A 23,934-nucleotide genomic window follows, 5' to 3' on the forward strand; every position below is an offset into this window, starting at 1 on the left:
TGGCTTCTGCTGCCACAGGAGCAGGAATGGCGTTCTTTGTCTTTCACTGCTAGTGGCTGAGGAGATTGCCACAGCTCTTTTCAAAGTACTTCTGCCACTGACTTACATTCCACAGCTTGAGCATTTTAAGTGAATGTGTAGAGTGGAAAGTGAAGTCTCTGGGTCTGGGTGCTCAGACTGAGAGGGTCAATCCTCTCCGTGGACTTGACCTCTGAGCATATCAGTGAGAGTGTTTCCTTAGTGAATTTTAACTGACGAGGGGAAGACACACCCTGGATGTGGCTGGCGCCCTCTCTCCTGCTGGTGCCCTGGACTAAATACAAAGAGGGAAAGGAGGGAGGCGCTCAGTATGCTATCTGTCCCTGCCACGCTGCCCTCCCGGCCCTGGGCTCTATTTCCTCTCCACCCGTGAGCTCAGGCCTTCCCAGCCACGGGGTCTACTTCCTGTCCACCTGTGATCTCAGCAAACCTTGTCTTTCTCCAGGTATTTTGTCTTGACAGTGAGAAAGGCCTAGACACTGGGATGACTAAGACACCCCCTAAAGCAACAGTCGAATTTTTCTAAAAGGCCAGGTAGTAAACATGTTAGGCTCTGAGAGCTCTGCGGTCTCTGTCGCAATCATACCCCTCCACTGTTGTAGCACAAAGGCACCACGGACACTATGTAACTGGATGACCCTGGATAGCATACCCATAAAATTTTATTAATAGATTCTGACATCAGAGCCTCCCCAGTCTTCACACCTGGATAAGCCACTGATTCAAGTAGGGAATCTAATGTCTCCTGTATGTGATACAACACAACGTAGCTGTGTCTTGTGAATTCCTCTTTCTTGGCATATTTAGGTCTTTCTGGTGAGAGTGTACCCTGTTAGTTTCTCCAGGGGGTGGTACACTGGTTCAGAGTTGGGGTGCAGTTCAGTGGAACACTTGTCCAGCAGGTGAGTGTCTGGGTTCACCTTCAATATTTCAGTGAGTATCACTGACTGAAGCAGTCCCTTATAAAAGCTGACTTTCATGGTACCACAGCTCTCTGAATAACACACATGCGGGAACAAGCCCCGAGAAGAGACAAACCCTGAGAAAGTTCCAGGCCTGGAAATGCCCCATTGCTTAAGACCTTCAGAACACATGAGTGAGTCCCCAGCAAGAGAACACCTCAGGCTTCGATGAGTGAGGTATGTATGCTCTCCCGAGGAGGCTGTAAGTGACAAGGGACCTCCTGCTCATAGACCCTGGGTCAGAAACTCTTTCCAAAACAGACCTGTAAGGACCAGTAGAGTCAACTGTCTGAGACCATTAGCTCCAGGCACACTTCTCTCCCTATTCTTGGGAAGAGGCTTTGTGGGCATTGCCCATGACCAACTGCTTCATCCTGTCTGGCTCCATATATGAGAGTCTTTGGCTTGGGCCATTTGACTATAAAACCTAGCAACAGAGACCAAAGCTGAAATCTCAGCTAAGAGTCACCTCGGTGCCGATTAAATCCAAGTTGGCCTACAGTGCACATGGACATGACTAGGTCCAGAGTTCCCAATGGCCTACCGGTGTCTCTACCAGTACTCTGAGTAGGGCAAAGCTGGCTGTACCCAGAGCAAGGAAGCCCGCTGTACCTCTCTCATCTGTCATGCCCGGGTCTGCTGCACAAACTTCCCCTTGCTCGAATGAACTCTGCAGGGCCTAGCAGAGCACAATGCTCTTTTTCCCTGGTTGGAGGCTCAACGGCTCTTTTAACAGCAGAGCTGAGGGCAGGAGAGGGTTAGTCCCCCTTTCACAATGTGGTATACCAGCCCGGGAGCCGCTGCAAAAGACAGGGGCCTTTGCTATCTGAGAAAGGAATGCTCTTGCTTGGGGAACTGTCCCCAAAGCTACTGGTCCTGTCTTACACCTCCACTGCCCCTCCTCCATGCCTGGAAAGAATTCCTCTTTCTTGGCACTTAAAACTAATAGTTCAGCTGGCTGGTGGCCGTCTTTTACAACCTGGAGCTCCGTGTGGGTATCTGCCTAGTGTTCATCGCTGCTTTGGTACCTGGGATCCCCTCAGTTTCTTCTTGGAATAAGTTATAAAGCTCAGAGCTACAGGCCTGACTAGATATGGACCCTGGACAGGGTGCGCTAGATGCCCAACACAATGTCTGCACCCGCTCCGTGGAGGTAAACCTTGCCATATCCTCCAGTGAGGATGAGGACCATGCTCGTAGGCATTAAACGACTTGCCCACGGTGCCCTCAGCCAATCAGCAAGCAGTGAGTCATGACTTGTGTTCGGCTTGTTCTGCCTGAGGCTGGTTCCCTGGCGTGTGCCATCCTGCCTCTTGTTGATCCCTGCCAGGAGGCACGGATGGTGACTGATGTACTGGCTAGAAGAGCTCTGCCCAGCCAGAGCTTCTAGCTCACGATTTCTGCCAGTTGCATGTGGCTGCATTGTAAAGAGAATGCATTCACCTCATGTTGCTCAGTTCATCAGCCGCCATGACTATTAAGGTGTTGGTGCTACAAAGAATGCTCAGTGACTAAGAGAAATTCATGCTCTTGCCGAGGTCCTGGGTTTGGTTCTCAGCATCCACAGAGCAGTTCGAAACTACCCGAAGCCCCAGTTCCACGGGGTCTGGCACCTCTTCTGGCCTCTGTGAGCTCCTCCATGTATGCAATGTCCATACATACAGCTAAGCATGTAAGCATGTTCACGTGCATGCGTGCGCGCACACACACACCCACACACACACACCCACACACACTCACAAATACATTTAAAAGAGATTTCAGGATTTATACTTTATGGGTGTAGCAAGCACCTAATCCTTGGCCCTTAGGAATTTTGGGGTGGGGGTGTGTGTCTCTTTCTGTATGCCCTTGTACATATCACTTCAGGCTAACACTCCAAGATTCAGCAAACTGTACTTTGCATGTACCCTCTGTGATGTGTTATGTATTCTATTCAGATGTCGTGTCCATCCTGTTCTTTGCTACCCCATTGCAACTTCTGCCTTTTCAGATTCTTTTCCCCACTGAACTGATTTGCCAGCCTATTTCTGGGTGGATCTTGAAGTGCAGTTCGAAGGTCCTGGGGCCCAAGGGACTGAGCATGCTATGGAAAGTAAAGGGATGGAAACCTCTAGGAGGGGATATCGCCCCACCTGCTATGCTATCTTGGGCCAAGGCCGCTGAGCAAGGGTTGGTCTGCAGGGAGCAAGCTGTACCTGGATGGACATGCAGCAGTAACATCTGGGCCTGTGTCTCCAGCTGGAAGCAGGCAGCATACCGTGGCTCACAGGAGCTCACTCTGCTGCCAACTGTGGCAACCTCTGCCACTCACTATGGACATTTTGATGCAGTAGCATTGCTAAGAGCTAGAGTTTTCAAGAGAGAAACTTTGCAGTCTGCTCCCAGCAAAGCCCAGGGCTCTTCATTCAGCAGCCTCCCCCTTTGCCTTATTTATGAAAATGTGCCAGATAGAGATCAGTTCTCTTGGTCTGGGATTTATTATATTGCTGCCTGCTGGCTTTGAAACAGGAATGGTAAATCTTCAGATATGTGCCTCACACGTCAGGGTGAGATCACCCACTTTCTCTCCCCATTCAACAACAATGTCAGGTTTCCAAATACAGGAACTAATTACCCTAAACTTCCAGACATAGACTGGCATGGGTCTTGGGCCATAAAAGGTGTGAAGAAAATTTAGAGATGACCCTGGGCGAGCAAGCACTGCAGCGATCTATAAGGTCTACAGAGTGCATTCACTCATCCCCATCTGACCAAATGCCTGCGGTATATCAGGAAGCATCCTAAGTAGGGGGTGGTGGTGGTGGGGAGACATACCGCTAATCAAAACAATAGAATTCCCTCAGCAGAAGTAATGGCTGACCTCGGCTCACAGATGTAAGGCAGCATATTGGACCCTTGTTTCTACATCATTGTGCATGTTTTATATAATAAAAATGTAAAAAACTGGAACCCTACCCTTAAAGGCATGGTGCTGAGTGAAAGACGCAAGACAAACAAACAATAGACACACTGTGTGGCTCTGTTTATGTAAAGCTTGAGAAAACAAATAGAAATGGCAGCTGCAAGAGATAGGCTAACACCAAGAGGAAGGCTAAACACCAAGAGGAAGGTTAAACACCAAGAGGAAGGCTAAACACCAGGAGTAAGGTTAAACACCAAGAGGAAGGTTAAACACCAAGAGGAAGGCTAAACACCAGGAGGAAGGTTAAACACCAAGAGGAAGGCTAAACACCAGGAGGAAGGTTAAACACCAAGAGGAAGGCTAAACACCAGGAGGAAGGTTAAACACCAAGAGGAAGGCTAAACACCAAGGAGATGGAGCTTCCTCAGTCGGTCAAATGTTTCTTAGGTAAGCACGAGAACCATAACTCCATTCCTGGAACCATGCAATGTCTGGGTACACTCAGAATCCAAGCACTGGACAACTGGCCTAGCCTAATCCGAGAGCTCCAGGTCAATGAAGAACCCTTATATCAAAAACCAAGGTAGACAGTGGCTGAGTAATGACCCTGGATGTCGTTTCTGGATCCACACACACAAACATGTTCACTGTACCTATCTATACACCCCTCCACTCCCTCCAACACCATATGTGAACACACATCAAAAAGAAAAGGATAGAATCTCTTTTAGAAAAAGTGAGTAGAGGTTGTGTGGAGCTAAGGGAACCAGGGAATTTCTGAAGAAGATGGAGGTGTTCCTTGTACATTTTGTGTAGGCAGATATGTGGGTATAGAATTTTTTTAGAACTCATCAGAATGTTTTATGTTTTATAGTCCATGTGCATTTTATTGTGAAAAATTTTAGAACCTTACAGATTCCTTCCCTCATGAAACTTGTGACATGTGATGGTGGTGGTGGTGGTGGTGGTGGTGGTGGTGGTGGTGGTAGGGTGCTGGAAGGAACCTTGAGGACTACTTTATTTTTTTCAGAAGGGAGCCAACAGCTCTAGTGACTTGTTTGGGTGATGTGGGCAATGGGGACCAGTGCCCAGATGTCTAGTTTCTTCCCCTCAGCCAGTGATAAAGAATGAGTGTGTAATTCTGGAGTCCCATTTTTTTGGGTGATTCTATTCTGGATTATTTGGGTCCAGCTCAGTACCTATGTCCTAAGTCTGTCATGCTTTTCTGGGAAGACTTCAATGCTGAGAGAGATGACTGCTGCTCTGGGATGAGGAGGGAGGCCAGCTACAGTCTCCAGGAAAGATGTAATTCACTCTGCAGGTCATCTCTGTTTGACAAGCATGCTCTGTAGGGTTTGTCTCTGCCTGAGGCAGAGGGTTTCATGCTTTATTGGCCCAGCCATTTGCAACCCTGACTCATCTGGGCTCACATGCTAAATAACATTCTGTGCTCCATGGAAACCCTTCAAGGTGAAGTGTCTCAGAAATAAGACTCCAGAAACCACCAGGGCGAGAAGATGGCTTGCGTGCGTGTGGTCAAGCCCCTTCACTGTGAAAAGATACGTGTTGACAAGAAGTCATCATAGACAACAACCTGATGTGCATTTGTCAAACCCCAGAGTCCTATAGTCATAGTTGAACATCACTGCTACTTGCTCCTTACACATCCCCAGTGTAAACAACAGAAGCTTTGGGGGGCTTCTTTCTGTCATGACTGATGACTTCATGGAGATTCAAGGCCTGAACTTTGAGGATGACACAGGCAGGGGATTCCATGAGCATGTACAGCATGCCCGTACACTTGTACTCTGCAAAGAGCAAATGTAGGCTAGAGGCCTTAGAGGACTGAGCCCCTCCTTGGGGAGGGCTAAGATCATTTCTGAGTTTTCCTTGGCCTGAGCCAGCCTCCTGAGCACTGTCCCTGGACAACACTTCAGAGATCTATGCAAGACAAAGGCAGACAGGAGGACATTGCTCCATCTGTGAGATGGAGGGTAGGACATGACTTAACAAGACTCCTGGGATGGTGCATGGAGGACCTGGATTCTAGCCAGTCTGGTGAGACCCTCTTTTCACCCTTTCTTTCTCTTTTTCCTGTAGCTTTGAACGGCAAAGCTTACAGCTCCTCTCCTTGGCCTTATCAATGAAGTTCTGGATCCCGTAATCACTATTATCATTTCCAGATTTCCATTTGTCTCTTCCCGCACTCTTAAAACTTTGCCTAGGCTCTGCTGGTGGAATATTGGCGGGAAGAGTTTTGCTTTGCTGTTGCCAGGTAATAGTAAGTCCTCCAGGACTGTAGAGAAAAGAGCAGGTGCAGGTTCCATAAATCCCATTGATTAGAAATGGTCTGAAGCCATCTATCCTCAGTTGCTTCTCTCTCCCTAACCATGGCCATCTTTCTCTGCCTAGACATGGCTTCTCTGGGAAGCAGGCCCTGACTTCTCCTTCTTCTCTCCCTTCCCATCACAGATCTTCCCATGCTCTCAACAAGTAGGTGTGGTGTGTATGTATATGTTCAAATATTGATGGAGTGAGGAAGAAATTAAGTTCGATAAATACTATGACAATGAGCCTATAAAAGCATAGCCCAACTCAACAGCCAGTAAGCCACAATGGAAAATTCAGGAGCCTAAAGAAATGCCCAATCAAATCCAGAGCAGGCTAGTGAGGCTCACACACTACCCAAGGGTACTTATGAGGGGTGTGTGTGTGTGTGTGTGTGTGTGTGTGTGTGTGTGTAAGTATGTGTGTATATGCGCACATTGGGGCAGAGGGGGGGTCAAACACCACAACTGGACTTCTCAGATGGCAAAATGGTTTGTCTGGGTTTTACCACTGTAACTGTCTGGCTAAGAGATACCTGGACATCTGTGCCCTGGAATGGTGTCTATTGGTGACAGCTGCCACATCAAAGGTAGTAGCTGAAAGGCATACAGTGGCATTCATCCCAAACACTACTGAGATTAGAAGTAGAGTGAACACATGTGGTGATTACACCACAAAACAAAGGTGACTTGGGCCTGATGTGGTGGTACATACCTATAAGCCCAGCACTTGGGAGGTTGGCCTGATGTGGTGGTGCATGCCTATAATCCCGGCACTTGGGAGGTTGGGCCTGATGTGGTGGTGCATGCCTATAAGCCCAGCACTTGGGAGGTTGGCCTGATGTAGTGGTGCATGCCTATAAGCCCAGCACTTGGGAGGTTGAGGGAGGGAGATTAGGAGTTTAAGACAGCCTGGGCTACATAGCTAATTCAAGCCTAGTCTAGATGATGTAGCTCTCTATTCTGAAAACAAAGCAACCAACCTTTACACTATCACAAGGGACAAAGACTTGAGAATCCCCCATCTGTGAGCCACCCTCTGTAGCACCAAGGACTGCATCAGACTTCAGCCCTGCAGGTTCTGCATAGCTCTGGAGAGGCATGTCTCTCCAGGCGTCAGCTGGCTGCTGCCCCAAGTGCTGCTGCCCAGTAACCTGAGCTTCCTTGACCTCTGTGTGGCAGGGGGAGGATTCAGACCAGCTCTCCCCAGTCTTAGGCTCCCGGTCTTCTTCACTACATTTATTAGGTAGCAGACACAGTGTTTGTCATTCTAAAATCCCATGGGCTAGAGTAGAAGACCATGGTTGTGTCTGATTTCCAAGCCCAGCCTCCAAACATCATATGACTCCCTGTAATACTTAACCTCTTGGTTCCCAGAGCCTTGGTAAGAGAGGAGGAGAGCCTTCAGACTCTGGGAAGGAGTCATGAAGGGAGAGGAGAACTAAACTCCCCCAAGAAACTGGGATGGAGGAGTAGACAAAGTGTCATAGGCTTGCTTTTGGTCATATTTTCAATTTTATGAGAGAACCTATTCTCACTCCATTTTACAGATAAGGTCAGAGGGTCAGAGTGAAGTGACTTCTCGTGATCACAAGGCTATCCTGTGACAGCACTCACTGTGATCAAGGCCAGTCTCCTGTCCACTGTACCATGGCATCACCTCAGCAGGCTACTAAAACAGATATATGGATTTTCCCTGTGGCCTCTAGCCAGAGCCCCCCACCCCCATGGCTCTTTTTGAGAATCAATGCCTTCTTAGGAGCCAAGGGATCTTACTCTGACATGACACTGTCTTGAAAGTGCCTTTACTGAAGGACCCAGCGACGTACTGGTCCTGGTTCACCAAGATAGAAGATAATGATGGTGTCTCACTGGTTTCTGTATTACCATCCATGCTATTGGGGTCCCTGGGCGGGTGGACTAGCTTTGGGGATGCCTGCCCAGCAGGGCTCCTCGTGGGGCTAAGGAAGTGAGGGTGTGAGTTCTTGAGCCCACTTCCCAGGTTTTCTGTCAGCACAGCCCAGTCATGCGGGAGCATGCAGGAGGGGCCTCCCTCGGGGTCCTGCCATGCAGCATGGATGGCTGATGGAGACGGATCATGAGGTTGAGAGGGGCCTCTACGTCACCGGGCCTGTGGGCTCACCTACCTGGAGAGACTCCCCACTCTGGAAGCCTTACCTTACAGAGGGACATTCACACTGAAGCAAACTTGAAAAGAGAGAACACGTACACAAAGACAAGTTTACTCGGCCGGCATTTCCCTCATGGCCTTTGGCGTTCACGGAGGACAGCTAGGTCTCTGGGGAGGCAGCTCTCTCCCTCCTAACTGGCTTGCTCCCATTCCAGTGGCAAAGCCCAGGAGCCTGTGATCTCAGAGTCTAATCCTTTGGGGTGCAACGGATTAGGGCCGGAAGTGAGCTGACTAGCCCAACACCTTGGGATGGCACCATTCCAAATACATCTCTTCCCCCTATGGTCCTCCTTCCCCCAAAGATAAGCCTGCCAGGAGCACAGAAGCTCAATGAGAGATACTTGTTAATGACTAGACAGCGCCATCTTGGAAGGAAATCTCCAAGGGGACAAAATGTTCATGCTTGGCTATTATCTGTTGCGTCAGAGGCTCCGCTAGCTGTTGTCAATTAGATTTTATGTCCATGGAGTTTTCGGTTTGGTGTTGATGGCACATCATTTGCATAAAGTCAGTTCAGTGTGTGGCTGCATAGAGTGGGGACAGGAGGACTATATGGGGGAGTTGCTCTATCGGAGGCTATATGAGAAGTAGAGGCGCTGAATATAGGCCAGCACGAAGGGGTGACAACCTAAAGGCTGGAAACCCGGCTGCACTCCTAACATCTGGGGAATCAGAGCAGGGGTTACACAGGGAGGCTGAGGCGCCAGGGGCATTGGAATCTTAGCTTAGCAGACATGTCAGGAAGACAGAGCCTGCAGGGGCAGCAGCCAGTGGAGGTATGTGATGGAAACTGACCAGAGGCCAAATTCCAGCCTCCAATCTGGAAATCTCTCTGGTGATATCTTTGGAGGTGGGAGGCTTCCTGTGGAGAGGCTGGGAGCCAGGGCAGAAGCTGCTCTGATGTGGGTGTGAGCAGGGGCCTGGTCTCTAGGTGAGCCAGGCATGACAGAGGCGGGTCTGGCTGTGTGATGGGTTTGAGGAGAGTTCTGGAAACACAAAGTACTACATTGTGGCTATTCTCAAATGCTAGGCTGGACACTACGATTGTTCCTGGGCTCAACAAAATGGAGTCTTCCTTGAATCCAACAGGCAGGTCACCTGACTCAGCTGTGCTGGTCAGCAAGGGAAGTGAGGTGATGACTACTGACAAGGTTTTTGAGGGACAATGGCATTTTGGTCAACAGGGTATAGAGAAGAAATGCAGGCTCACTTCTCTTACAGTGTTTGATATTAGTAGGTAGGAGCTTTTCTGAACCTGCCTCGTGTTTGTGTGAGCTTGTGGTCAATGTCTCTTTGTGGCAACAACTACAAGGCTAGTGCTTTTGCTCATAGATTTTATCTCTGTTTCCTCGCACAGTGTCTATCCCGTCATTTGACACCAGTCTGTAAGGCAGGATCCAAGAATCTCAGTGTACCTGGCTGACAGTGGTCCCTTGTCCTTACTGCCTCTTCCCAGCGGTGAACTGCCTATCTTTCAGCTATCGAGAGCTTGGCTTACTGAACTCCCTTGGGAAGGCAAGCGACCTGTCTTCAAGTTATAAGATACCCTGAGCCAAGGACAGCCAGGCTTATAATGGAACCTCTGACCCACGATCAGAAGGCCGACTCTGGTGATATGCCGCGGTGGCTCTCCCCAGTGACCTGTGGGTGACTGCCTTGCCTAAGGCTGCATCTGCTGACGGAGCACAGAGCTGGCCTGCCTCTCTGCTACTGCCTGGGATAAGCAGACAGCCCTATGCTAGTTGGCTACATGAGGGGAGTGGCTTATAAAAAGACAGTGAGCCTTCGAGGTTTGCCTCGATGATGAACAGAATGGCTTTAATTTGATCCAACGTCTTCTGCCAGACTTGAGCGTGCAGGCAGGACAGTCTAATGGTCTCTCCATGTCTCAGGAAGGAGCTCTACCTTGGGGATAGAGAGAGGACACCTTTCTGATAACAACCTCTTTACCTCTCTCCCTTTATCTTTCTTTTTATTCACACGCTTAATATTTATGAGAAGGTTGCAGATCCACGGATAGAAATGTGACCATACATTTAAATGCCTTGAAGACCCTTGCCTGGTCACTGAACGATCCACAGGATTCAGCTGGAGTAAGACCAGAAACACCTCCTGCACAGTCTTCTAACTTCCTTCCCTCTTTCTTCACACTTAATGAACTACTGTTCTCGTTTCAGCCAAATCAGTCCAACGAATCGTATTTCCTTGACTTCCAACATGGTAGTCTGGGGCCCCGTGGGGTTGCATACACAAGACACTTCCCATGACAATGCTGAAGACAGCTGCCCAGTCCTTTCTTTTGGACATACTCTCACAGGGAAAGAAAGCCACCAGAAGCTCATGTGAGTCCCTAGCAGAGGAATGAGCAGGACCCTGCTTCTAGTCCCAGGAGGAAGTTTCCCAGAGGCTGAAATGAGGGAAGCCCAGTCTCTCGTGCACTGGAGCTCAGGGAAATGTGCTCCGAGATCTCATCCCAGACTCAGTGGATTATTTCCTCCTTCCGGCTTCTGGGGACTCCTTATACCTTTACCTACAAGAACATCTTCCCATTTGGCCAGGGAAACCCCGAAGGGGCTCTGTGACTGCCTGAGCTGGGGTGAAACCTGCTCGCTGGTGGAGTGGGATATACGGTAGCCTGTTCCATTTGTTCCTTACTCCTTCACCGTTTCCTTGGTATCTGGGTTCTGTCCCAGATCCCAGAGTCATAGTCACCTCACACTCTTCTGCGTGGCCCTCCTGTCATTCTGCTCTTACCCTGTGGGTGGGATGGCCACTGATCGAGGTGTGGTTCCTCTCAGAATGCCTCATTAGAGAATGAATAGAAGCCGTGCAAGAGTGCTAAGAGATCGTATCCCAGACTAAAGACTGGAAACCCAGCAAGGAAGTCCCGGACTGATGGGGCTTTAAAAGATGTTTTGGGAACTGGAGTTTTTCACCGCTGCTTAAATCCTAGAGCCTGCCTTGGCTTTAAGTAAATATTCCTAGGAGAGGCCCGTGGTCTCTTCTTATATCCCGTCACCTATTAGACCCCAGGGAGAGCCTAGTCTCCATGATTCCATTCACTTAAATATCCTTTGGGAATTGTGGCTCCAGCTCTCCAGCTCCTTCCTTCTAGGAGTTTCTCTACAACTCTAGCTTCCCTCATCCACACAGTGTTTGCTTCTCTTCATGGTTCCAGCGGGCCTCCTTGGGCCTCATCTCCCTACACTCTCTTGAGAGGCTGAGCCTGTGACCTCATCTAGCCTTTCTGGGCCTGATTCCCCATGAGTCTGGCTGAAAGTGGTTCATTGACCTAGAGTCTCAACATAAGTTCAAGCCATTCTGTAGATGACAATGACATCTGACTGGCCCCTGGTCTTGTTAGGGGTCTTGTTACTATTCTAGTTCTGCTTCTCATTTCTCTAGGGACTAATTAAATTAAACTACACGGCAATTAGAATTCAGCCCTCGGGCTTGGTCCTTCCATCTCTTCTCCTCTGCTAGGCCTTTAGTTCACACGTCTGTCCATCACACATTCTGTCCGGTGTTCAGTTGCTCTTGTCCTTTGAGACTACTTGCAGCAGCCCCAGCCCCAGCCATCAGGTAGGTTGCATCAGGCACATGCAGCAAGCTCTGTCTGCCCTAAAAACCAGAGCCTCGAGCCTTCCCTACCTACAAAACCCCCAGCATGGGCTTGACATGGGGTGAGGGTTGGTGGGGGCCCAGAGCTGTAGTGAGATGCAATAAGGTGGAAGAGAGGTTTGCATAGAGAAATGGACCCCAAACCCTGCTTGTTGGAAGCGGTGTATCTCTCAAGAGTCACACAGACCAAAGCAGAAAGCAATGAGGGAATGGTGGCGAGTCTTAGCACCGTGGACTTTCTGTCTTGCAGCTGAGGGAGGAAAGACTCCTCTGACAGAGCTGGTTGATGACTTCAGATCTTCTGCCAGCCTCGTAGGTCTGGAGCTCCTGCCTAAGAAACTCTTCCCTTCTGCTCCCAGGTACCTGAAGCTAGCTGCCGAGATTCTCAGCGTGAATGCGTACCTCAGTGGGAATGAGGGTGTGTCTCTTCGGGATATTGTTAGCTGCTCTTCTGACACCTCTATAGTATATTAGCCTGTGGGACAAGGCCTCCATAGTAGGTTAGCCTATGAGACATGGCTTTGGTGCCCAGCTGAGCTCAGCTTCTGAGTGCCTGCCCCACTGATCGCCACTCGTCACCTGTACCTGGGACTGCACATGGAGGGCAGCAGCATATGCTGTGCCTTGGTGCAGGCACAGGGCAGGGACATATTAGAGGTGGGACAGTGACAGAGGCCAGGACACAAGCTGTCCTCCCTGCACGACTGTGGGCCGGGCTTTCTGCAATAGTCACTTGTGATTCTCCCCTTACACATAAGGGCCGTGACAGCACTGTGCTTACTTTACACGGACACTTTCAAGTCACAACCCTATATATCACTCAAGAAACAAAAACCTTGTATGTGCCTCTGTGTCATGTGCAAACCCAGTGAGCGTCATTATGACAGCTCAAAATAAATAAACGAAGCTTGAGGAGGTGAGACCACGGTGCTGTAGGCATCGTAACTTTGACAGTTAATGTCTAGGGGCCTCAGACTCCTCTAGAAGACTCCTCCCTGGTCTCTCAGCCATACCCTAGGCTGCTTGTGGCCCACACAGACCGGTGCAAAAGTACCAGCTGAGCATGAAGGGGAAGGGCTGGGAGCTCCACTTACAATTCTCGGCTTGAAGGGGGGCTTGATTTTCTTCTGCTCCAGCAGTACCCAGTCAATCTCCTTGAAGAATGGATGTTGCTTGATGGCATCTTCCCCGTTCTGTGCTGCCACGCAGCCCAGGCGCTTGTGCGGGTTCTTGGTCATGAACTGTGGGAGGAAGACAGGGAAGAGTTACTGATGGGGCCTCCCAGGCGTGACTCATAAGGGAATGTTTTCCACATCATTTCCTACGTCCGTGTTTACATGCTAGGGGCCTGACTCTCGGGGTGTTCTACCCTTGAATATAGCATGTGTCAGACAGCATTCTAAATGTAGTTCGGATAGGGATTCATCTCCCTTGAGGTACCATTACCAGTTCTACTTCATAAAGGAGAAACTTTAGGCACAGACTGGTTAGTTAATTGGGCTAAAGATGTGCAGCTAGCAAGGTACCAAGTGGAGATTAGGACCTGACTCTATTCTCTATTGCCTCAGATATTTAGATCTTTTCAGCAGAGACTGAGATCCTGGAAGTCAGTCATAGCAAAGTAGTCAGGAAAGACACCCAGGAATGCAAATGACCAAAAGATAAGCAAGTGTGTGTGTGTGTGTGTGTGTGTGTGTGTGTGTGTGTGTGTGTGTGCGCGCGCGCGCGCGCGCGTGTGTGGGGGGATGTTGGGGGCTATGTATTGTCCTTACCTGTGTCAGAGACCAAGTACAGTGTTTTGTAGGGTAAAAGGTCAGTGTCTCTAGGGACAAAGACACTTGGTGACTGTGGTAGAATTTCATAGCTCACCAGCAACAGAAAACTTATAAACTATCCCTTGTGTCTTTAAACCCAAGCCACATAGGCAATGATTTGAAGATAACTTGTAGTCTTCGTCTCCTTCACTTACATGTCCAGGAAGTCACCCTGGTTCAGTGACTCAGATGTCCACACCGAGTCTATACTCTTTTGTTTGGCACATGGAGATGTCTCAGTGTGAGTTTTGCCTACTTAATCTCTGGTTCAGTGACGCCCTGTAGTGCCTTAGCATTCTCAAGAAACCGGCAACATGTCGATTCCTCTACTGATATTTGACCTCCATGTTTCCTGTCAACCTGAATTATAAGCTGCCTAAAAGTCACCTTCCCTTGAGCCATGAGATGTATTCACACAGCACAGGGTCCATTCCGCCTCCTACCTGGAGCTCAGTAAGCTATGAAGTTTGAAATGGAGCCAGAGGCTGGCTCTCAGGGAATTGTAATGAATCCAACAGCACCAAGATGGCAGCTTGCTGTTGTCTGGGTTCCTCACTGCTTTATGACAGGAATGGCTTCTCTAGATCCTGAACCACCTTCCCATGGGTAACAGCTTTCAGTGATGTAGCTCTAAGGACAGAATCTTAGAAAATGTGGACTACAAATAAAGGAATTGGGGGATGGTTTCCCAAGAAAAGCAGTGCACCCCTCCACCCTCCATGGGCCTTCCTACCTCCCTCAGCTAGCAGAGGAAAGATGAGCCTAGGGACGAGCCCCTGCAGTGACTCCCTGGGACAGAGACTCTCTTCTTAGACATTAAACAGTTACCACAGCATGACCTCTAACTCCTGAGTACGGTCTGTGCAGGTCAACAGTTCTCTTTCTCTCTCTCTCCCTCCCTCCCTCCCCACCTTTCCTCTCTCTCTCCCCTCCCCCCCTTTAAATTTATTTTTTAACTTTTAAATTATTTGTAAGTGCATATGTGTAGGGACGTGCTGGTATGAACTCAGTGCCCAGAGAGTTCAGCAGATAGCAGCAGTTTCCTGGAGCAGGAAACACAAGTGGATGTCGACTGTCCAACATGGGTGCCAAGAATCAAACTGTAACAGTGGTGTGTGTTCTTAACCATCGAGCCATTTCTCCAGCTCCAGGTGTCAACGGTCTTCACATTCAGTGCTGCTGACATTCTTGGGTTATGGGGCTGTGTGCTGTAGGCCCTTCGGCAGCAGTCCTGATATGTCTTAGTGTGTCCTTACACAACTGTTCCTACCATGCTCCCTATGACTGTACCAACTCTAATATGTCCAAATATTGCTGAATATGTGTCTAGAGGGAGAGTGTCAAAACCATGGTGCTGTCTGGGTCATCCAAAGAGACAGGTAGAGAGAGGGAGAAAGGTGGACACACACACATACACACACACACACACACACACACACACACACACACACACACACACACACTTGGCTGCTATGTGGGCAGAGGACTCCGAATGAGGCTGAGCTGATGTCTGCCAGGCACAGAGTTCTTCTTGATGTGGATCTCCTACTGAAGATCAACTGTCTGGGGCTGGGTGGGGGGCTGGAAACTAGACATAAGGCTCAGATCTCCAGCCTAGTTAACCACTCGGGGATGGTCCTCTGTGAGGGAACCCCCTGTGACAGCTGCCCAACAGGCTTTCGAAGTGCAGAGACAGGCAGCCATGGCATTCAGTGGAAGAATCTATAGACCCTTCTGGGAGAATGAAATGCACAGCAAGCCTTCTAAGTTCTGTACCAACAACGACAGATAAAGCAGTGAGATTCCATGTCTGTATTGTCTTGGCATCCACCAAACCCCACACTAGTACAGAGGGTGGGAGACAGGCCAATGGCAGTGGGGATAGGTGAAGACTTTTTACAGCACCCCATGCTGCACCTTTATCATCTCAAATGATCACGTGTCTCAGTTCTTCAAACCAGTGAGAGCGCACGGCTGGGGAGGGCCCGGAATGGGAGAGTGACTGTACTCTTCTTGTGGCATAACCAAACGGGGGCCACTAGCAAGGAAACTGCAAAGACATGGATCAAATTGGCCAGCACACTCTTTTTAAGGGAAGGAGTTCACGCCAGTTCACAGGGAGAATGGTGCTACAGCAAGCCGGTTTCAGGCTTTCCCTCGGAAAGGCAGGTCTGGGAAGGAAGTGCTGACCTCTGTAGGCCTGCAGTCAGCTGAAGGTAGGTGTGGACACTCCCCAGACAGGTGTGGTTCTCGAGCAAACTCTGCCCCCACCATGTTTCAAGTCACCTACCACACATTGCCTCCTTGTAAACTGGGATAAAGAGAACAACACAAAGACCGAAGGGCAGTCATCCTCCGTGTCGCAGCAGACACCGTTGCAGCACACCTGGACAGCGAGCGCTGTGCCTAAGCTATCTCTCTGATGCTGTCTGTTCTGTTCAATACAAGGTCTCAGGTAGCCCAGGCTGGCTCACTGTGTAGCTGAAGAATAGCCTGGAACTCTTCATTCTCCCTCCCAGAAGGGTATGACAGACAGGTATGTGCTACTATGACTGAACTATGCATGGCTTGCGGTTGATCCCAGGGCTTCATGAACGCCAACATGCACTCTAGGCTTGGCCTACATTCCTGCTCCCCCATAGTATACCGGAAGACATGACTTGATGTGAGGGTGAATAAAGGAGTATCTAGGAAAAGTCTGTCTTTTAAAAGGCTGAGGCTGGGGTAGAGCAAACCTACCACACAGCGGGGCACACGTCCAGTGAGAGGCAGAAGAGGCAGCGAAGCTGACAGAGTGTGGCCAGGGCAAAGGCCACCAAGACACAACAAAGAGGGCTTGGACAGGCTCAGCTAAGTCTTGAGTCCTTGAACATGGAGCCACGGGAGGCAGAGGAGCAAAGAGAAGTGGGTCAGGGGAGAGTGAGTATGTGAGTCCAGACTCCTGAGAAATGCTTGTATGTCCTAAAAATGTCATGACGTCTACAAGCTATGGCAACTACTGCAAATTCCCCAGCTGTCATCCAGACAGCCAAGTCTCTTCAGAAAATATATAAAATAAAGGAAGCTGTGAGTCCAGCGCCCCTGAACAGGGCTGGTTTTGTGAATGCAGCTGGTCAACCACTGAGCTCTGGGTTGTCTGAAGGGGAACAGAAGGCAGGACTGGAAGCTGGGGCTCCTGAGCTATCACATAGCTCTGCCTTGGTCCAGCTCTGTGATCTTCAACAAACCAACTGGTGAATGCACACATACAGGCACACAGACAGACAGGCAGACAGACAGGCAGGCAGGCAGGCAGGCAGGTAGGCAGGCAGAAAGATAAAGTCACATACACAATGACACACACACACACACACACACACACACACACACACACACACACACACACACACACAGAGGTGGTAGTAGGTGGGGTAGCGCCCTGAGGGAGTAGAGCCACAGGTGAGGGACGGTGACTCACAGCTTTCAGGATGCTGACAGCCTCCTTGCTAAGCCAGACAGGGTAGAGAACGTCATCGTGAAGGATGGATTCAAACAAGTCGTCCTCGTTGTCAGCTTCAAAGGGGGGCTGCCCGGCCATCATCTCGTACATCAGCACGCCCAGGGCCCACCAGTCCACTGAGGGGCCGTACTCCAACTCCTGCAGGATCTGTCCAGGAAACAGCGTCAGGGATCATTTAAGAGCCCAACTCCAGCAACAACTCTCCCATCAGCTCCGGTGGGAAGGTCTTGGCCTTCCTATTCACCTTGCTCCACCATAGTGGAGCTATGCTACCCCGAGAGTGGGGTGGGGGTGGGGGGTGCTACCTCAGCTTCTTCAGAGAGGCTCCTCTCTCCACAGTGAGCATCATCTCACCTCTGCTGGGGAGCAAACAGCCTTTTCTTTGCTTGCATACCGGATAAAGCTCTTGAGCAGCATTTGGGGGCCACTTTCAAAGAGGAGAGCACAGTTTGACACTTACTCCTGCTTAGGGGAGCAGGATTTAAACTTCAAAAGGTGATGCTGAGAGGGGACCAACTGAGAAGCAAGCTCAGTGCCCACCATACACACAGCCTGGAGACCCTGACTGCCTGTGTGGGAACGAGACCAGAATCTTGTTTTCCTTCGCCCTCTACTTGAGCTAAGGTCTTACTTCGTGGCCCTGGCTAGACCAGAATTCACTATACAATCCAGATTGGCCTGTAACTCGCAGAGATCTGCCTGCCTCAGCCTCCTGAGTCCTGGCAGCAAAGGCATGCACCTTTTCTTGGCTTGAAACAGAAAGTTGATATTCCTTATGAGGTGAACACTTACCTCAGCCCCATGCTTTACGGAAGGAAATGAGGAGAGCCCTCTCCCCAAGCCTATATGTTCTACCCAGAAGAGACCTCTATGCTCTTGTCTATGACAGTAAAAGCCTCATTTCCACCATTCTTCCTGGTTCTCCAATCTTACCAATGTGCCTGTAATGTAATAGGCCCTACAGATGTCCTTTCTTTTGGGGCTAACCCTGTGACGTATGCTATCCTTACAGGCAAAGCCAAAATTCAGTCGGTTCCATGACTGTCCTGTGAATTTTATCTTCGACCAGGGTCACGTTCAGCAATGTTCCTTCCTCCCAGTCACTGTGTATCTGGCCAAATGGATAGTCAGAGCATTAACTAAGGATGAACCATGTAGAACATGCTAAACACCTTTTCCTACAGTAAGCCCAAGTCATCTGGGATTAGACAGAAAGATTCGGTAGCAGCATCTGTGACACATGGCCCACACATAGCTTAGGGGCCCTCTCTATTCGGGATGAAGAAGATTGTGAGAACCTGCAGCTGCCTCTACAGTCCTTTTGACTGAAGACCTATTTCCTTAGCATCTGGGGTTTCTCTGACTAGTGGTTAGTGCGGGGGACCTATAGTCCCAGTACTACAGGCTGTACTGGACTGGGGCTCTGTGCAAAGCTACGTCTCCCTCAACCCCCTGAGACCTAGTGGTCATCCTGGCTGACCAAGCCTCCTCTGTACCACTGGTTTCTGTCCTTCAAGATCACGCCTATGCCAGATTTCCTCCTTTTCAGATTTCTCTACCATTCTCCTGTCCTCTGACTTCCTACGGCCTGGCCTGCTTCAGTTTGTGGGCACTTCCCACAAAACTGTATTTTCAGTCATTTGTTCATGGGCCCCTGATGATAAGTTGACCACTTAGCCGTTTCTCGGTGGATGGCTGGTGTCTGAACTTCTGTGGCTTATCTATGAGCTTGTCTGTCTGTGCAGACTGGATGGTGCTGTGGAAATGTGGGTGGCCTTATTCAGGCTTGGTTTTGGTGGAATCTTTTGTAAAATCCCCTTTTGGCTTAGCCCTAATTGTGTTTGGCCTGATCACCTTGACAGCAATGGAGCTGGTAAGGAGGGTAAGGCTTTGTGTGCCCTCAGAAGGTACCTGGTATGTAAGCCAGCCCCTTGAGAGGGTCAAGGGTTGGGGTGAGAGAGAAGGACAGGGATAGGTCCTGACGGAACCCGGCGTGACCTAGAACTGAGAGCCATTTTTTATGTAGCAGGGGCCAGAAATAAGAGGGGAAAGTCCCGGGGTGTGTGAGCCAGGGGTGCAAGGTGGGCAGAGACGGCTTGGCAGAGCCGATCACCCAGAAGGTGGCTCCAGTGTCAAGGCTAGCCTCTATATGCCTTCTGAAGCACTCCCACCTCTAATCCCATTAGAGCCTTAAAGCAGCTTGCTGAGCTGGGCAGGGCAGGCCTTAGGATTCCCATGGGAAAGGCAGCAACTCAAGTCTCCAATACACTTCTCCACTTTATCAAGGATACACGAGGACGTTCTGGGCATGTCTGGACTCAACTCTGAGGACTGTTTCTCATACCACATGATATAACCCAACAGTGAGGGAGGGAGCTGCGCTTGGCCAGTCCTCCTTGTGAGCTGTGCATTGTGGAAAGTGGTCAAGGGGGCACGAGGCCATGCCATCTCCAACCAGCCCTTGTCATGGCTGTCATACCTTTCTGTACTGGCTGCCATTTGCTGTTTATGGTGCTATAGCAATTCTGCCCTGTGGGTACAAAGGACAGAGTGGGTAGGAGCCCTGTGCTAAGCACATCCACAAGTCTTGCCAGTGCACTACTTTACACAGAGGCTGACTGGGCTCCTTCTCTGTAAAATGCATGCTTTTTCTGGGCAAGATCTCTAACTACCCAGCTGTCAGCCTTTGACCGTTGTGGGATTGGCTCACAGAGGCTTGAGAATGGAAGGCTCTCCTGGTAAAGAGAAGTCCCAGGGGGAGCGGCCTTCCTTTCATTGATTTCTCTTTGCTGTTGACTGACCGGTATTCCTGCTAAGGGAACACAGCACACTAACAGAGAGGCTGAAATCACCTAGTTTAGAAGGTTGAAGCTCTGTTGAGCACTGAGGGTGGGCCCACAAGCTGTCCCTGGCCCCACCTGACTTGTCTGATCTGTGGGCAGATTGTGGGCCTGTCCTCTACTCCGCCTTTTGTTTTGTTTTGGTTTTTTTTCCAAAAACTTTATCAATTCGCTCAGCATTGAGAATAAATTCTAGAACTAGAGGTTATGGGTCAGCACAAGGATACAAAGGCAATGTCCCTTTTTCTTAAAGGAAAACCTCACCAGACATTCACTGGATGTATTTCAGTATAATCAAGGTGTAAGTGGCCACATAAAAAGCAGAGCGAATCCTCCTCAGTGCACTGAAAACATCTTTATATAAGTATTCTAAAGAGGAAATAGAAGAATTTTAGATCAAAGACACATAGGATTCCAAGTCGGAGTCGGTCAAAACTGTTACCATGGCCCACTTGCATGAACAAACCCAACAGGTGTTGTATATCTACAATTAGCTCAAGCGAACGGGACAATATGGAATGCTCTGGAAAAGCAGCGCTAACTCCAGGGGACATACATGGGGAAGTGACATCTAAGAATATCACCCCTGGGACCAAGAGTGAAATACGCAATGTAAACAATTCCATTCTCCAGGGTCCAGTTCAAGTTCACTGAGATAAGAGTATTTTAAATATGTTGTGACACTGGGTCTCAGGAGCCTCAGGGGAGCTTCAGGCCTGCTATACAGATGACGGTGACCTTGGACCTCTCGGCCTTGGGCTTCCACCTCCCGAGAGCTGGGATTACAGTCTTGAACCACGGGTTTGGTCTACGTGATTTCTAGGTGTGCACCGTGGAGGCTCTCCTCAGCCTGCTGATGTGTGCTCCGATGGCCTGCCTTCACAGGACGGACGTCATGAAGACGCTCCTCCAATGAAACCCTTAGGGCAGGGCAGGTCCATAGATCCTGTGGGACTGAGGTCATATTCCTGGCTCCCAAGTCTTAATTCTGTTCATTATTAAAAGCCCTAATAAACCATTTGCTCTAGCTATACTATTTTTAAAATGCATTTTATTTTATTGATTAGAGTGGTGTGTGTGTGTGTGTGTGTGTGTGTGTGTGTGTATGAGTAGAGGTCACCACGTTGCATGGTATACACGGGGAGGTCAAAGGACCACTCTTAGCCACTGGTTCTCACATCCCACCTTTGAGTATGTTCTAGGGCTCGAACTCCTGCTGTCAGGCCCGTTCTACACTCACTGTTACTTGCAGAGCCATCCTGCCAGCTCTCTGGCTATGTTATTTAAATTTCCTGAAAATGGCCAAGATGTTTTCATCCCTCGGCTTTTGCTCATGTTGAAACGTCTCCATCCATCCATTCATTCATTCATTCATTCATTCATTCATTCGTTTGTTCACTCATTCATTCAAAAGACCATTCTTTAGAGCCTGTGTGTTGGATCCTGATAGTACTCTGATTAGAAGCCCAGACCCAGCTTTGAAAAGATTCACAGCCCAGAGAAATGAACTTTCCTTCTCTGCATGGCTCCCACTCCGATCCTTCTTGTTTTCAACTACACTCTCCTCATCTCTAGGGTTAAAGCAAACCTAAAATGCATTTGCCATTTAGCCCACAGTCTCAGAAGCTCTGTGAAGACTTCCTGTGTCCTGGGGGCACTGTTCTGTTTTAGGCACCGTTGTCCTGCATGTTTCCGCGTCACTCTATGTAGACCCGAAGGTCTCTAAGAAGAGCAGCCAGAGCCTCCGTCGACTCTCCATTCACGGAGCTTTGTCTGACACGTGCTCAAATACTGTCCTGTGGAAGAGACTTCTCCACACGGGCAGTGCTTAATGGGATAGGCACCTACCTCCCATTTTATGTGTCCCCAAACCACCGAAGGCATTTGGTTAAGTGTCGGTGTGACTATATGGCTAAGTCTGAATCGCCCCTGTTAAGGATCTCTCAGTTTGGGTCAGACTGCTCTGGAAGGACACAAGACACCTGGTCACATCACAGTGACTCAACTTTCACAGGACAACCCCCTGGTAAAGCTCACAGTGGACACCTCTGTCCTTAGCTCACACTGTTCTCTCGTTCCTTGTACGTGCCCGCCCTGTAGACTTGCTACCTCGGTGGACATGGCAAAGCATTCCTGGTTTCACCGTGAACTTGTCATCCAGTGAAGCCTCTTCAGCGGACTTTCGCTGTTCTGCTTGGTAAGAGGTGAAAACTCTCTTGCAAGTCAACCAGGTTCTCTCAGCCCCAGCTCTGGTGGTTGTTGGTCTGGGATGGATGCATGTGCTTAGCAAGGACTCGCTGAAGCATGGGAACCAGCCGGTCACTCTCAGCTCACCAGTCTGTCCTCACTGCCACTCCTTCCCTACAGAAAATCACTAAACCCTCTCCCCTCCTGTGTCTTACTCCTGGAATCCATCCTGCTTCTGCAGAGCCTTCTTAGCATGCTCGGATGATCCCCGAATGCATGGTATTGGGTTGTTGCCTCTGCTCTGACACTAAGAGAATGGAGCTAACTCTGCACCCAGGCCTTACCTCTGGAGCTATGTAGTCAGGAGTCCCACAGAAGGTGGTAGTTGTCACGCCATTCAGAATCCCTTCCTTGCACATCCCAAAGTCAGCCAGCTTGCAGTGACCTTCTGCATCTAGAAGGATGTTGTCCAGTTTCAAATCCCTGCAACACAAGTCAAGGCCACGTGGTTAGCCTCATACACACAACAGGGTCTTTCCTGAGTTCGATGCACATACCCTAGGGAAGTCTCCAGTGAAGGTAATCTTGGAGTAGGTTCTGATCTGCCTCAATTAACCTCAGTCTAGGGCCATCTCCCAGCTGGTCAACCTTCACCAGTACTGACAATACCTCAGCACCCCCACAACACCTCAGCACCCCCACAATACCTCGCACCTCCACAATACCTACAGAACCTCCACAATACCTCAGCACCCCTACAATACCTCAGCACCCCCCAATACCTCAGCACCCCACAATACCTCAGCACCCCCATAATACCTCAGCACCCCCACAATACCTACAGAACCTCCCACAATACCTCAGCACCCCCACAATACCTCAGTACCCCCACAATTCCTCAGCACCCCCACAATACCTCAGTACCCCCACAATACCTCAGTATCCCACAATTCCTCAGCACCCCCACAATACCTCAGTACCCCCACAATACCTCAGCACTCCTACAATACCTACAGAACCTCCCACAATACCTCAGCACCCCTACAATACCTCAGCACCCCCCAATACCTCAGCACCCCACAATACCTCAGCACCCCCACAATACCTCAGCACCCCCACAATACCTACAGAACCTCCCACAATACCTCAGCACCCCCACAATACCTCAGTACCCCCACAATTCCTCAGCACCCCCACAATACCTCAGCACCCCTACAATACCTACAGAACCTCCCACAATACCTCAGCACCCCCACAATACCTCAGTACCCCCACAATTCCTCAGCACCCCCACAATACCTCAGTACCCCCACAATACCTCAGTATCCCACAATTCCTCAGCACCCCCACAATACCTCAGTACCCCTACAATACCTCAGCACTCCTACAATACCTACAGAACCTCCCACAATACCTCAGCACCCCCACAATACCTCAGCACCCCTATAATACCTACAGAACCTCCCACAATACCTCAGCACCCCCACAATACCTCAGTACCCCCACAATTCCTCAGCACCCCCACAATACCTCAGCACCCCCACAATAC

General features: G+C 49.7%; 1 protein-coding gene across 3 annotated transcripts in view; it reads right to left on the bottom strand.

The window, feature by feature from the left end:
• Prkce (protein kinase C, epsilon) overlaps window positions 1–23,934 on the bottom strand; it is a 489,745-nt gene that overhangs the window by 14,998 nt on the left and 450,813 nt on the right. For 2 of the 3 annotated variants that reach the window (XM_087552363.1, NM_017171.2), the window contains 3 exon segments: window positions 22,730–22,868; window positions 17,317–17,505; window positions 13,140–13,286 (listed from right to left, as the gene is read on the bottom strand). In XM_087552363.1, the coding sequence (XP_087408489.1) occupies window positions 13,140–13,286; window positions 17,317–17,505; window positions 22,730–22,868 (475 nt within the window). 3 annotated transcript variants of the gene reach the window in all.

The sequence above is a fragment of the Rattus norvegicus genome, chromosome 6 (genome assembly GCF_021556685.1).
Source record: "Rattus norvegicus strain SHRSP/BbbUtx chromosome 6, alternate assembly SHRSP_T2T, whole genome shotgun sequence".
NCBI classification, from domain to species: domain Eukaryota; kingdom Metazoa; phylum Chordata; class Mammalia; order Rodentia; family Muridae; genus Rattus; species Rattus norvegicus.